The sequence below is a fragment of the Callorhinchus milii genome, unplaced genomic scaffold (genome assembly GCF_018977255.1).
Source record: "Callorhinchus milii isolate IMCB2004 unplaced genomic scaffold, IMCB_Cmil_1.0 Scaffold3, whole genome shotgun sequence".
In the NCBI taxonomy this organism is placed as follows: domain Eukaryota; kingdom Metazoa; phylum Chordata; class Chondrichthyes; order Chimaeriformes; family Callorhinchidae; genus Callorhinchus; species Callorhinchus milii.
This window is the reverse complement of record NW_024704744.1, coordinates 71,084,321-71,098,656: the sequence shown is the minus strand read 5'-3', so window position 1 is coordinate 71,098,656 and position 14,336 is coordinate 71,084,321. Positions and strand designations below refer to the sequence as shown.

Genomic DNA, 14,336 nt, shown 5'->3' with positions numbered 1-14,336 from the left:
GGTGTTTGGTTATCTTTGTGGACTGCAGCTTCAGTTTGCACGGAAATCGCTACTGAACAGTCGTTTCCTTTCTCGACCTCTGATCAGCAACACGCCTCGGAGCCAGTCAGTGCACAGCGCCGTACCGAGTGCGTCAACAACAACAAGATTCCATTTATAGAGCGCCTTTCACGTCGGGAGGACGTCCCAAGGCGCTGTACAGTTGGGTCAGGACCTGAGCATTGGGGGGAGGAAATGGTCAGGGGGAGGGGAGGGAAGGGAGGGAGCGAGGAGGGGGTAGAGAGTCGAGAGGGGAGCTGAAGGCTCGGTCAAAGAGAACCGTGCTGTGTACATCATTGCCGATCAGTCCCCACACCCCCTCCCCCCCTGCCCCCCCCCCCCCACCCCCCACACCACCAGCTCTGGGCCTGTGCGTGTTGGGAGTGAAATAACGTGAAGACCCCAATCCTGGGTGCAGTTTAGCAGAGGCATCTCCCCCCCCCCCACCTCCATCACCCCCCCACCCCCACACCCCCCCCCCCCCACACCCCCCCACTGTGAGCAGATACAGAGAGCGGAGTGGCGTTGCACTGGTGCAGCGCTGGAGAGAGTGAGAGCTCTCGCTCCGCCCTGCGCTTGAATCCGGCTGATGTGTGTGTGTGGGGGGGGGGGGGGGGGGGGATGCGGGAGGGGGGGGATGCGGGGAGGGGGGGGATAGAAACATAGCGGAAAAAGGGCGAGGTTGCAGTGGGCGAGGTGGGTGCAGAGAGCGAGGCCGCTGGTGGTGTGAGTGCTGCTCTGGGGGGAGAGGCAGCGCTGTCAGGCGGCGGCTCTCAGCTTTGTTACACTTCGGTCACATAGTAACCAGACGGCAGCGGCCCGGGAACAGCGGCTCAGCTCAGCCACTGATGCACAGCGCACTCACTCACTCACTCACTCACTGCAACTCACTCACTCACTCACTGCAGCACTCACTCACTCACTCACTGCAGCACTCACTCACTGCAGCACTCACTCACTGCAACTCACTCGCTCGCTGCAGCACTCACTCACTCACTCACTGCAGCACTCACTGCAGCACTCACTCACTCACTCACTGCAGCACTCACTCACTCACGCACTCACTGCAGCACACTCACTCACTCACTCACTGCAGCACAGTCACTCACTCACTCACTGCAGCACAGTCACTCACTCACTGCAGCACACTCACTCACTCACTGCAGCACACTCACTCACTCACTGCAGCTCACTCACTCACTCACGCACTCACGGCAGCACAGTCACTCACTCACTGCAGCACAGTCACTCACTCACTCACTCACTCACTCAATGCAACTCACTCGCTGCAGCTCACTCATTCATTGCAACTGACTCAGCCACTGCAACACACTCTCTCTCTCACACACACAGATATATATATATATATATATACTCACTCACGCCTCCGCAGTGAAGCGCATCAGGTAAGCCAAGAGCTGTGTTTTAACCCCCTGCAATGCACACTCTCTGACTACCTAACACATTGCTTTGGTGCTTGCACTTTTCTCCACCTTTTTTATTCTCTCTCTCTCCCTCTCTCTCTCTGTGAAATCTTATCACCTTTCCCTTCCAAGCACAGTGAGGCGTTTCCAGCAAAGCATCCGTTTCCTATAATTGCTAAACCCCCCCCATCCCCCCTCCCCCCCAAAAAAAGAAGCATTTTGAAATAGCAGGGTTGTTTAATTCAGTTTAAATGATGTGTAAATAAATAGCTGGGCGTGAAACATCTATTAGGAGGTTAGAGGGAAATAAACTATGACCCTGTGCAGTACTGTATGCACATGACATTCTGGTCAGATGGTGAGCTGTCTTGCACACATCCCTGCGCTGCTTGTCACATATTATTCCTAAGCCTGCGGGCTTTTGTAAGACACCGCGGATTATGTTGGTCACGGCTCAGCTCAGCGCTTGACATTGGATGTCTGAACGAAAGCAAAATAATGAAGGTGTCTTGGCGCAAAGTGTCGCAGTCATTCCACGTGCATTCCCTGAGATCTTTCAGTAGCTCCCTATGGAGAAATGCTGGGCTCATTCTCTCTTCTCTGACCTCCCCACCCCGCCCACCCCTCTCACATCTCTCTCCCCCTATAGCGAGCTCAGCTTTTAATTAACCAAAGCAGTTTGAGGCTCGCCGTAAGTGCACTGGCACTATTGCAGCTGTTAAGAGCAATTACACTTCCTCGTGGATACTGCTATAATATTAATATATGGCTATTGCATTTTACAGTACGGTTTGCACTGTTATAGCGCCTCTCAGGTCAGGAGGATGTCTCAGAGTGCTTCACACAGCTGATTGGGCACTCAAGCTGGTGGGTGGGTGGGAAGATGACCAAAAGCATGGTCATAAAGTGGGCATCAAAAGCGAGGAGGCACGGGTGAGGTGGAGAGACTCCGGGACTTTCCTTGAATAGTGACAGATCCACAGCTGCTGTTGATTGCCGTCAGTTAGCAAAACGGTCTGACCGGTAACAACTATTTTGTTGGATCCTCTCGTTCCCTTTCTAACTGGAATGTAGCTTTGCTGTTTTTGCTTTGTTTTTTTGCTTTTGCTCTATTGAAAAGTATTCGTTTTCCCACTTAGCGGTATTTTCTGGATCAAATGTTTCTCTTCGGAACCATTTGCTATTATTCCTTTCCATCAGAAGAGTAGCATCCACTGGTTATTCCTCTAGCTGGGGCTTCGAGAAGGAAAAAAGATTCATCTTAAATGAATACGATACGTTTAATGGTGGCCCTCAGCGAACTGAAATGGTAGAGTTCAGAATTGGTATCATAAGGGAGGAGGAACGCATGGTAGAAAGATGCCCGGGAGACATGAGGTGATTCTTCAGAACAGGCTAGTGGTCATTTTCCAGAGTGTTGTTGGCCACGCAGGAACATAGGTAGATATACTGATGTCGGTTGGAATCATGTCACTCTCAGTCGCCTCTGTTTGGAAAAGTGGTGTAATTGTAGGAATGTCCTTATTGCTTTGCGTTTGATACAAAATCTAGAACTGGGCCCACACAAAATAAATGTCTTCAGATTGAAGGTTCTGTGCACACAGGTTATTATATTCGGGGAGAAAAATGTTCTATTTGGTTTGTGAGTATTTTTAAAATTTAAGTTTTCATTCACTGGCTGATTCTCTGTGGAAAGCAGAAGTGAATGTTTTTTTCAATACATTTTGAGGAGAAGTACTTCATGAGTATTACATCTGCTTCCAATGTTGGAGGTGCCCAAGCTACACTACTGATTTAATGGAAGGTTCTAAGTATCAATTTTAACTCTTGGTGTACACCATTTTTGTCCGTCCAACAACAATAACTTACATTTACATCGCACCCTTCATTCAGGAGAGCATGTTGGAGCAAGAGCCCTACAGTGGTAGGGTTGGTCGCTGAGAAAGGGGTAGGAGAAACTGCTCAACTGTTCAACTGCTCAACGGGATTCGTGGAATTAGTGACCTCCTGCCATCTGTTTTTCTGAATCTGGCCTCACTCTTTTTGTTCACTGGTTCTCTGCAATGCCAGTTGTAAGAGCACATTTACAGCTTGCTTGCTGCTTCGATTAATCCACAGGTCTCTTGATTTATGCTCTGCATATCATTCCTAATCTGTTGGCATAGCTAATGGGTTAACTAGGTTTTAGCCATCCAAGGAATGTAAAGATTTATATTAATGTCTTACCCTTTTCCTTCCAGGGGCCTGAGACATTAGAAAAAAAGTCACTTCTCGAAAGGAAGTTAGAATTTCTACATTATTTTTTGAAAGCAAGGCTTTCATTGGGTGCCTGCCTGCAGTGACTCAACTTAGCCTGGTGTGTGCTGCAGGGTGGTTCAAGGACGTCTTCTGAGGGAAGTAGCCTGAACGTTTCGTATTGAATGGCACAGTAGAAAAATTCACCCGAGTGAAGGCTGAATGTAACAAGTGCAAACATGGCTACGCCGCGACAGTTTGGGAGATCCACCAGGGACATTGCCAATGTGATGCAGAAATTGCAAGGTAGGTTCAGTTATATTGTACATCCTTGTTTCCAGCTTACCTTATCTTAAATAAAAAGGAAGCTTCTTTTTGCTGTTTTGGCACTTTGGGCACCGTTTATATATTTCCATCTCTTACAATGAGTTCATATCCTGGAATAGTGTGTATGGACGCTAATATAAAAAAAGTATATGATGACACATATCCCTTAATTTGATATAACTCCTTTCACATCAGGAGGACGTAATTTGCTGCATTTTCCTTTTCTCATATTGATTGAGAAACTGTTGCACGTTTACACTGACATTAGAGTGACCTAACGATGCTTGAGGAAAATTTGCTTACTCTCTCCATCACAGCCTTTTTTTTTAAAAAAGCCTCTCAAGCCATTGTCACCCCAGTAGAAGATGAATAAATCCATAATCTAGATTTACATTGAAACTTGCGATGGCTTGTGCTGAAAGCTCTAGGTTGCAGGAATAGATAGTGTATCTTTCACAATTGGACTTGAATTGCCTGGATTGAATCACTGGCAATAGCCACAGCATTCATCTTGTTGCAATATTACCGAGTGAAGGACACACATGCATTGCTCAGAATAGATTTTGTGCCCAGAAGGTTTGCACTTTGCCTCCAACCTTGTTTGTTAAGGAAGCTAGAGAAGTGGCAAACTAGGAGGTGGCTTACTGAATAGTAAGCTTGAGTTTGAAAAAGATTGTTATTTGATTTCAAGGTGTTGCTTTGTCAACAGGAAATCTATTGTCTTACTTGAAGGATGATCTAATTTACCATTGAGGAATTTCACATATTCAGAACTTGTTTTTTTAATAAAAGCAAAACAAATTATACTGGTTCTCTTGCGACCCATCGTAGGCTAACAATTTGAATGATAACAATTTATACAATTTATACTGTAAAAACATTTTCCTTGTAAAATATCTCAAAGTGCCTTACAGCATGAGATTAGTTAGGGAATACAAGTCAGGTTAACTGGGAGAGATCCTATCCTGAATCTAATATCCCAAACAGCATGTATGCCACTGAGCACATGCTTTTAGATTAATAATAGAGAAGTACTGTATTTAGATATCTGCTGTAACTTTGAATAATGTGCCTAACTAGTTATTTTCTTCTTCCTAGAATGAGGTAAAGATATAATGCTAGATATGTCTCCATTTCCCCAAGATCAATTGGTTCACCAGGTTGAAGGTGCTTTAACACATTGCTCATTTCCAGCAGCAGTCCTGAATATTGAAGGCACTCAGTTTGTAGAATTGTTTATTTAAAAAAAAGCCAGCTTCCCTCTGTATGTGTAGAAGGAAGGGATTTGTATCAGAGAGGGAAATAAAAAGAGAGAGAGACAGAGTGTGTACATTGGGAAACTAGGCACTTGGATGGAAAACTATCCCTCTCACTATGTGCCAGGCTGTTTAAAACTATGAAAAATTATTTCACAGACTCTCCAAGGTGATGGATAAGCCATTGAGAGATCACAGCAGTTTTGCTGATTTGATTATTTCTATTAGCATTATCGATTGCCCTTGAGTACACAGCACTCCACAATAAGAGCACAGGAAGTGTTGTGTTATGACTATGAGGGAGAAGCTTCTGCCCATCGGATAAGTTCTGATAATGTTGAAGAACATCTTTATTGAGGATAGATTGCACTCTTGCTGTGTCTCCAAAACCACTTAACAGCATGGCAATATGCGTGGCTAATAATATACAATTCTTGTTTTTGATGCAGTGGCTTATCATGTTGTAGAGACGTCTCAAAGCGCTTCACAGGATATAATGTAAAGCATAGTGCCTGTGTGTATTTTGTGAGTGAAAACAACAGCCAATTTGTACACAGCAATGTCCCCACAAGCAGCCATTAAGTCAGTGACCAATTTAGGAGATCATTGGCCAGGACACTGGGAGAAACTCCCTTCTGTTTTGAAATGGTGCCATTGGAAACTATAACTTCCACCAGGTCAGGCAGACAGAACCTCGGTTTGACATCTTGTCTGAACGATGGTAGATCCATAATACAGCAGCTCCCAGCACTGCAGCCTAGTTTATGCGAGTTTACTACAACAACAACAAATTGCATTTATATAGCGCCCTCCACGTGGGGTAGCATCCAGGAGTTTAAAGCCCTAACATGGGGAATAAACTCACAGCCTTGGGAATTTCTCCCAGTATCCTGGCCAACAATCCCCAAAATAAAATTAGTGACTCACATAATGGCTTGGATGGAAAACTATTCCTCCAAGTGAGACATTGCTGTGAACAAATTGGCTACTGAATTAACCTACAAAATATATAGTCACTGCTCTTTGTGGTATAACCTGTGAAGCATGTCAAGATATCCTTCCGATGTGAAAGGTGGTATTATCAACTTTTTTTTATATATATCTATCCTGCTGTTGGGCCGAAGGGAATGTTGGTGCAATAGTGACCGTTATTAAACAGACTGAGTCAATAGTCCAGATATAGCTATCTCGCCCTTCCACTGCCCCAGGCACTTTCTGTGAAACCAATTGTAGAGGCTGTGTCAATTTTCCAATTTTGGTGGTGGTTTTTGTAGGAAGGAAACGTTTGCATGTTGCCTTCATAGATTTGCAGCAACATTCATGTTTTCCGATGTGAGGGGCACAATGTAACAACAAGTTGTTATTGTTTGTTGTGTTTGTTGTTGTTTGTTCTCTCTTGCTGCTTGTTTAGATGTGAAATGTTACTATCTGGACAGTGACCTCGTGAGCCCGAATCTGGCCAAAATATCAGGCTCTTGTTTCTGAGATGTGAAAGCAACTTGCAGTTCTTGAATCGTAAGATTCATGTTGTTGGGGCACCAACCAATTTGTTTGGCCCTTCAGGAAAGAATGGATCTGTTTAAAGAATTTAATTTATTGCTGTAAAATGTGCGCTAATCTCCAGGAAGCCGTATGGGAACTGTGTGAGCTTCATTACTTTCAAATGAAACAGGCTTACAATTCTGAACATGTAGAAAGGCAAAGTGTTGACCATTGTTGATACTGTACAGCCTATCCCCAAGGTCATTGGACCCAAGTAAACATTGTAGTCCACTTGAGACTTTGCAGCTGTGAGTAAAATATGTTCTGTAGTTTTTATTGCCAAAGAGCGTAAGCCCAATTCTGAGTTAAGATGCCTTCTAAAGATGATGGGGGTGAAAAATCAATGCTGCAGAAAGCAGTAATGATGTTGGATCCTCCCGCTGGGAAAATCGTCACCTGATGTAAGTGTTGCTTGTGACGGGTCTGCATCTCAGACTGAGATTTCAGCTAAAATGAGATGTCACATCAGAGCTGAAATCTCATGAGTTAGAGCGACATTCCAGCGCCTTGGGACGTGAAAGGCACTATACAGATGTAATTTGTTGTAGTTGAACAGCGGATCTCCTGCCCAAAATGGAGTTAAGGTCAAGAAATGGTAAGGGGTTAGTTGCATTACCGCACATGCATATTATATGCAGGAAGTGACACTGACTTCATCCCACAAATAAAGGAGAATAGCAGTACAATGAGGCTGCCCTGTAGCTTTTGAAAATAAAACACTCACACTAGATTCCTCTTACAGTATCTAACGTTGCACTGTCCAAAGGCTCGTAACTGTGGTGAGCAGTCCAGCTTCAGATTTAAATCTGCAACAGCACATTCTTTTGTGCATTAGTTGATGGAGAGTGTGGTGAGGCTTTCACAAGCTATTAATTTGCTATTTGACTAAATTCCTTTTGCTGGGAAAACTGCAAACAAAGCAGTGTGTTGTTACTAGGCAATGTTTCTAAAATTGATCAAAAGATCATGCATTCCTGTTAATAACTTTGTAAAGATTTTTTTCCCCCCTGAGAGATTATGATACAGCTGTAAATCTTTGATTTTGCTACCAACAACAACAACAACAAAATTACATTTATAGAGCGCCTTTCACGTCGGGAGTTCCAGAGTGTGGGAGCAGAGAGGCTGAAAGCCTGGCCACCGATGGTAGGGCAGGTCAGGCGAGAGACATGGGGAGACACCATTATACATCATCAATCTGTACTCACAAAATGATATAAAAGATCCTAAAGGGTAGGATAATGTGCTATGTTTTTCTATCAATGTGCTACAGAGTTAGTGAAATAATGCCATAATTTTGTCAATGTAGGAGATAATTGAGCTAAAAAGAATTGGAGCTTCCTCTTTGACCATGCCTTTGATCATTTTTTCCCCTCCCCGCCCAACTGGGCTCCCATCCCCAGTTCGGGTGCCGTGCCAGGACTGTTAAGTGCCTTGGGTCCCCTCCCGATATGAAAGCGCTATATGAATCTAAAATTGTATTGAATATACACTGATTTGGCCTGGGGTTCTGCTGGATCATACTGATCTGAAGGTTTTTTTTTTCCATTCAAGATTGAAAGAGGGAAAAAAAATATTCCTTTTCATTTTAATGTACTAACATTCCTCTCAGCATGTTTTAAATCTTTTAAATCTTTTGGCAGCATATAGTTTTGCTCCCTTGTTGAGGTACTACACAGATATAAAGATTTCTTTTGTTGCAGATTTTCTCTCAGGAAAGGGAAACTGAAAGAGAAATGAGTGTTGGCAGAAGGTGACTTTGATTAAATTGGTTTTGCAGCAGTTCCTGCTGGCAAGTAAATGGATATTTCTGGACAGAACCAGTATGTGACTAAATGACTCTTCTATTAATAACTTTCTTAATCCAAAAGTTTGTACCAAACATAAATGAATTAAAAATTTTGCTTTTAATTGCAGAGCAATTAGATCCTTACGCTCAGCATGTTCACCTACATAATACACAGTCACGATACTTTACATTAAATTTTGTGAAGCTCTTTGGGACACCTGCCGATGTGAAAGGTGCTATATCAAATGCAAAGATTATTATTTTTGTATTGCTATTCTTCCAGGCTTCGATGACTTTGCTGTCTGTACATATTTCATAATTGTACAACGATAACTTGCATTTCTATAGTGCCTTCACTTAGGATAACGTTTCAGAGCACTTTACAAAGATGGGGTTGGAGCTGGGGAAAGGGGGTGAAAGGTGAGATGGAAGTGACCATTGGCACGGTTGAAGAATTAGGTTTTAAGTGGGGGAATGAAAGACAGATCGAGAGGAGACGAGATGGAAAGCTAGAGATATGGACATCCAGAAGTTAGGGGAACAGTATTTGAAGGCTCAGAAATCAATGGTGGTGTGGTATGACTGGGGGTTGCACTATAAGCTGGACTATTTGCTAAGCTAATTGTGGAATATAAAGTCTTAAGCTGTTATCTGTTTTATTTTTGTATTCACTCTGGAAGGCAGATTTTATTTGTACAGTGATTGATCATCCCGTGCATTATCAGATTGAAATTGTGGCTAAAATAGCATTTCTCTACTCTGCCGTAGTTGGTAATGTGTGTGTGTTTGCTTACAGAAAACATCTCAGATTCTTGACAATATAAATGTGTAAGACTACATGATTTACAGTTTAAAATTAAGAGGGGACATCGTTTTTACAAATGTCATTGTCTGTGGGAAGGAAGTAAAGACTGATAAATGCTGGTGTGTGTTTTTGTTTCTTGAGAGTAAACTTTCATTTTTCTAATTCCTTCTGTCTCTCAAAGCTGCATACCAACCATGCTCTGGAACACAGACAAGTGATCTGTTCCCAGTTATGTTTTTAGTCGAAAAAGCACATTTCACCAGCTTCAATATTTAGCCTTTTGTTATGAACATGAATAGCATGAATAATGCATAAATTGGCATATTTAAACATGATGTACAAACTATAAATGGATTGTTTAGTTACCTTCTGCTCTTTCATCACCTGTGTCAGATTGTCTTCGGATTGCATTCAGTCTCAGCACTTATCACATCCTCATACAGATAGAAGGTCCATTGCTTACCTGTTAAGCAGTCACACTGCGTAGCTCTCTAAACTGTTCAAGTGCTCCCCTGGCTGCCAAGCAGCTTCTTCCTCCTTCCATGAATTTCAATTTTTTTTACCACCCAAAGATTTACCATGCTAAGATTTGGCTGTCATTATGTTAAACTCTTTTAACTGTACGTATACACAGACACACACACCTGGAGCAAACACATTTCAAAATGGTGACATTGTTTTTTGCATAAGTCTACGTTAAGCATATCTTCTTCAACTTCTAAATGATGTTGCTGGGTAATGCAGATGTTTGTTTCAGGAAGACTTGCCAGTTCATCAGTGAGCTTTCAGTCGATGGCAGTGATGCCTCTGCTGTGTGTCCAATGTCTTAACTTGTTTCTGGTGCAATAAGGGATGTTGTAAAATATTACAATAATAATAATTTTTGCATTTGCATAATGCCTTATCACGTTTTATTTATAAACAATACTTTATAAATAAATAATCAAGTTGTGAGGGCATCTCAAAGTGCTCTGCAAAATAGGACTTTGAGACATCCTCCCGACGTAATCATTATAAAGTATTATAAGGTACAGTGACTGTTTATTTTGTAGGTGAAAGTTGCGCACAGTAATGTTCCATAACAACCATAAAGTGAATGAATACATTTTCTTTGGGGATTGTTGACAGGACAACTGTGGAGAAACTCCCTTCTCTTTTCAGATAGTTCAATGGGATCTTTAACGTCCAGTTCAACAGGCAGACAGGATCTTTTTGCATGTCTCATTTGAAGGACGGCATCCCCAACAAGGCAGTGCTCCTGCAACACTGCATTGAAATGTTAGCTTCGACTTGTGAGGATTGAACCTTCTTGACTTGGAACTTGAACTCACAACCTCTGTCTCAGAGGCGACAATGCTACCAACTGAGCACTGGATACTGAAAAGGAACTTGTATCTGGTGACAAATATTATGGCTAAGTATGTAGTCAGATTCCATTTATAAAGCGCCTTTCACGTCAGGTGGACGTCCCAAGGCGCTGTACAGTTGGGTCAGGACCCGAGCAGTGGGGAAATGGTCAGGGTGAGGGGAGGGAAGGGAGGGAGCGAGGAGGGGGTAGAGAGTCGAGAGGGGAGCTGAAGGCACAGTCAAAGAGAAAAGTCTTGAGACCGGCCTTGAAGGAGGAAAGGGAGGAGGCGGCGAAGGCACTGGGGGATAGAGTTCCAGAGCCTCGGGGCTGAGAGGCTGAAGGCCCGACCACCGATGGTAGGGCGGTTGGGGCGGGGGATGTGGAGCAGACTGGAGCCAGAGGAACGGAGGGTACGGGCAGGTAGGTAGGGGGATAGTAGGTCGGAGAGGTAGGAGAGAGCAAGGCCGTGAATGGCCTTGTAGGTGAGGATGAGGATCTTGAATTCGTAATATTTCACTTGGAAGCAAAAATGTTACTGCACGCTTTACAACAAAACCAACAGGGAATACGTGATGTAGACCGAAGTGTGCAAAATAGCTAAATGTAGTCATTTGCTCTGTGGATGAAAAATGAATTCGATGAGTAGTTTTTTTTTAATTTAGAATGACACTGGTGAAGAATTGGAGCAATCAAGAACCCCAGGCATTGAATCTCTCTCCTGGGTCCCCTTGTCCCTGGTTACTTGAGCTGAATTGCTATTAGGCGCTCCCTAGTGAGGTTATGGTATGGGGCAGCTCTGTGTTGCATTGCACGAGAGGTTAACATAACTGTGGTTGCTGCGTCTTCAAGAGGAAGAAGAGGCACAGATGCAAACTGCCAGTGCGTGAATTGTGCTGACTGCCTCCCTCTAATATCTTCACATTACGAGCCTGACTGCACTGGACAACATGATTCCTCTCTGCTCACTGTCTGCCTCTTGCTTATTTTTTTAATTTCACTCACTGATAGTACTACAATTAATAGATTTACAATGCAGTTGATAGAGTACGCCTGGCTGACCAACAGTATAAAATTGTTCTTTTTTGTACTGTTGGTCGCCCTCCTATCCATACCCTTACTCCCACCCCCCTCATCCCCTCCTGATCCCAACCACCAGCTCGGGTGCGGATCCATGACTGCAGTACCTTGGGATGTTCTCCTAATGTGAAAGACGCTATACAAATGTTGACAGAACAACAACAACAAATTGCTTTTATATAGCAACTTTCACATTGGGAGGATGTCCCAAGGTGCTACATTGCAAGGTCACAGGCACAAGAGACATTCAAAGGAATCTGTGCAAATTGAGGTCGAAAGTGTAAGGAATGGCAAATTAAATTTAATATGGCAAATTCTATGGTGTTGGTGAAACAGTGGATGAATGTCTTGGCAAAGCTGAGGTATGTGCACACATTTGCACTGCCCTTTGAATGGTTTCATGTGGGTCTTTTCAAGAGAACATTTAGTTCTTTGGCTGCATTTAATATGTTAAAGAGGGAAATAACATGAGGATAAATACCAATTGAAACAGGTTACTGGGAAGGATAGTTGAGGCATCTGGATTCCTTTAAAAAGCTGCTTGATCATGTAATAGGAGGATGGTAGGATGAGTATTCTGGAAGGATGAAATCACATGATCCAAAGGGTCTTCTTCATCTGACCCTCTCTTGTGATCCAGTAAAACCCAGATAGTGAAGGAACTCTTCTGGCTATTTTGATCTATGATTTTTTATTTATTGTGGATTTAACCATGATAACAATCATCTGCACTAGTTGATATTGCACCTTATCACATCGTTGAGGCATCTCAAAGCCTTCACAGGATATACTGTAAAGCGATGTGACTAGGTGGGTGACATTTTTGTGGGTACTTGATTCCATTGCACATTTTAGAAGGCCTCTTCTGGGTTTACGCCAATTTGGCGAGCCTTACTTCAACTAAGTGACAGTACTCGTGAACCCACTTTTCACATGCGAGCCGAGTCAGTGAGGGTTGGCAAGAAGTTGACCGTAGGATTGTATTGTAGTTAAAGTTGATCCTCTCGTCACCCTGTATCCAGATAAGGGCATTTAATAACAAATAACCCTTGCATTTGATGTATCCTGTTTAACGTCGGGAGGACATCTCAAAGCACTTCACAGGATATATTGTAAAGTGTAGGAATTGTGTATTTGTAGATGGTGGCAGCAAGTTTGTGCACAGCAATGTTCTACAAACAGCCATGAGGAGACTAACCAATTTTATTTGGAGGATTGTTGGCCAGGACACCAGGAGAAACTCCTTTCTATTTTCAACTCATGCCACCTGAACAGGCAGATTGTTTAATGTCTCATCTGAAGGATAGCACCTCCAACAATTTGGACATTTCAAAGCTTAAACTTATGAGTTCGAAATCCCAAAGAGAGGCTTGAATCCTCAGACTCGGGCGAGACTACTGTCATCTGAGCCAAATTGGTCAGCAGAGATCACTGGTACTGATCAGGACCTGTTTTCTCTCTCCCCACACCCCCCTACCGCCCCCAAAAAAGATATGGAGGTCAGTGATAGCAGTCTACCTGCCACCTCAGCTGAGATAAGCTAACTCAGAGGAGGGATCTCAAATGCTAAGATTATTATGAGGGATCAAACATGGGACATTTCTGCTTAGTGTGACTTATTTTCGCCACAGCCCAGTGACTTATCAAATCCACCATCAATGGGGTTACTCATTCTTCTTCTGCTTCAGCTTCTGCATGTGAAAGGATATATTTGGTGATTTAAAAAAAAATGTGCTGAGCTGCGGGATGTCATTGCTTGGAACGTGGATAGACCACAGTCTTTTATGAACATCATCCAATGCCGTCATCAATGTTTCTCCAGTTAAGAATATTGCAGGCTCGGCACAATGCAAATCTCTGGATACGTTTCACCTATAGTGTGCAATTTTCCCCCTTCCTGTATTGACTATCTTTGTAGCCTTTCTGAGTGAGCTTCCTTATCCAGTGTGAATACATGAGCATGTTTTTCCATCTGTACGTCCATGCCCAATTGGAATTGGATTGAGACTCACAGGTGAGTCTGGGCGAACCGTCTAATAAATAACGTTGGCTACTCACTTCATGGCAGTTTGTGTATATGCAAATTGGCTTTTGATTTGCCTGCAGAATACATAGTCGCTCCATTTGACAGTAAATCCTGTCGAGTGCTTTGAGGCATCCTCGTAAAAGGTACTACATCAAACGTAAGGACTATTGCATTATTTAGTTTGACTCCAGCAGAGAGGAGCATTTCCCTTATTGGTTTTTATCCTCTGTGTTGAGTTTCAATAGGTGATAACAACAACAACTTGCATTTATGCAGTACCTTTCACATGGGGCAGTGTTTTGGAGCGCTTATGACGAATAACTATGCAAGATGAAGGAGAATTTTTCAAGTGGTTCAAAATGGAGGAAACAAATGACTCATTTGCTGGGTGCCCTTCTGCTGGTATATGCTGCACTTAATATTAAGAATGATTCATACATTTTATCAGATATTTACCAGATTACTGCA

The 14,336-nt window shown here is 43.1% G+C and overlaps 1 protein-coding gene across 5 annotated transcripts in view; it reads left to right on the top strand.

Moving 5' to 3' along the window:
• The first annotated feature begins 1,427 nt into the window (after positions 1–1,427).
• The window catches only part of syne1b (spectrin repeat containing, nuclear envelope 1b), a 233,595-nt gene continuing 220,686 nt past the window's right edge, over positions 1,428–14,336 (top strand). For 4 of the 5 annotated variants that reach the window (XM_042332964.1, XM_042332961.1, XM_042332962.1 and 1 more), the window contains exons 1-2: positions 2,401–2,486; positions 3,704–4,004. In XM_042332964.1, the coding sequence (XP_042188898.1) occupies positions 3,938–4,004 (67 nt within the window). In that variant the 5' untranslated portion in view covers positions 2,401–2,486; positions 3,704–3,937. Of the gene's footprint in view, positions 1,446–2,400; positions 2,487–3,703; positions 4,005–14,336 lie in introns of those variants that run through there. The other variant, XM_007894396.2, reaches the window with a different exon arrangement.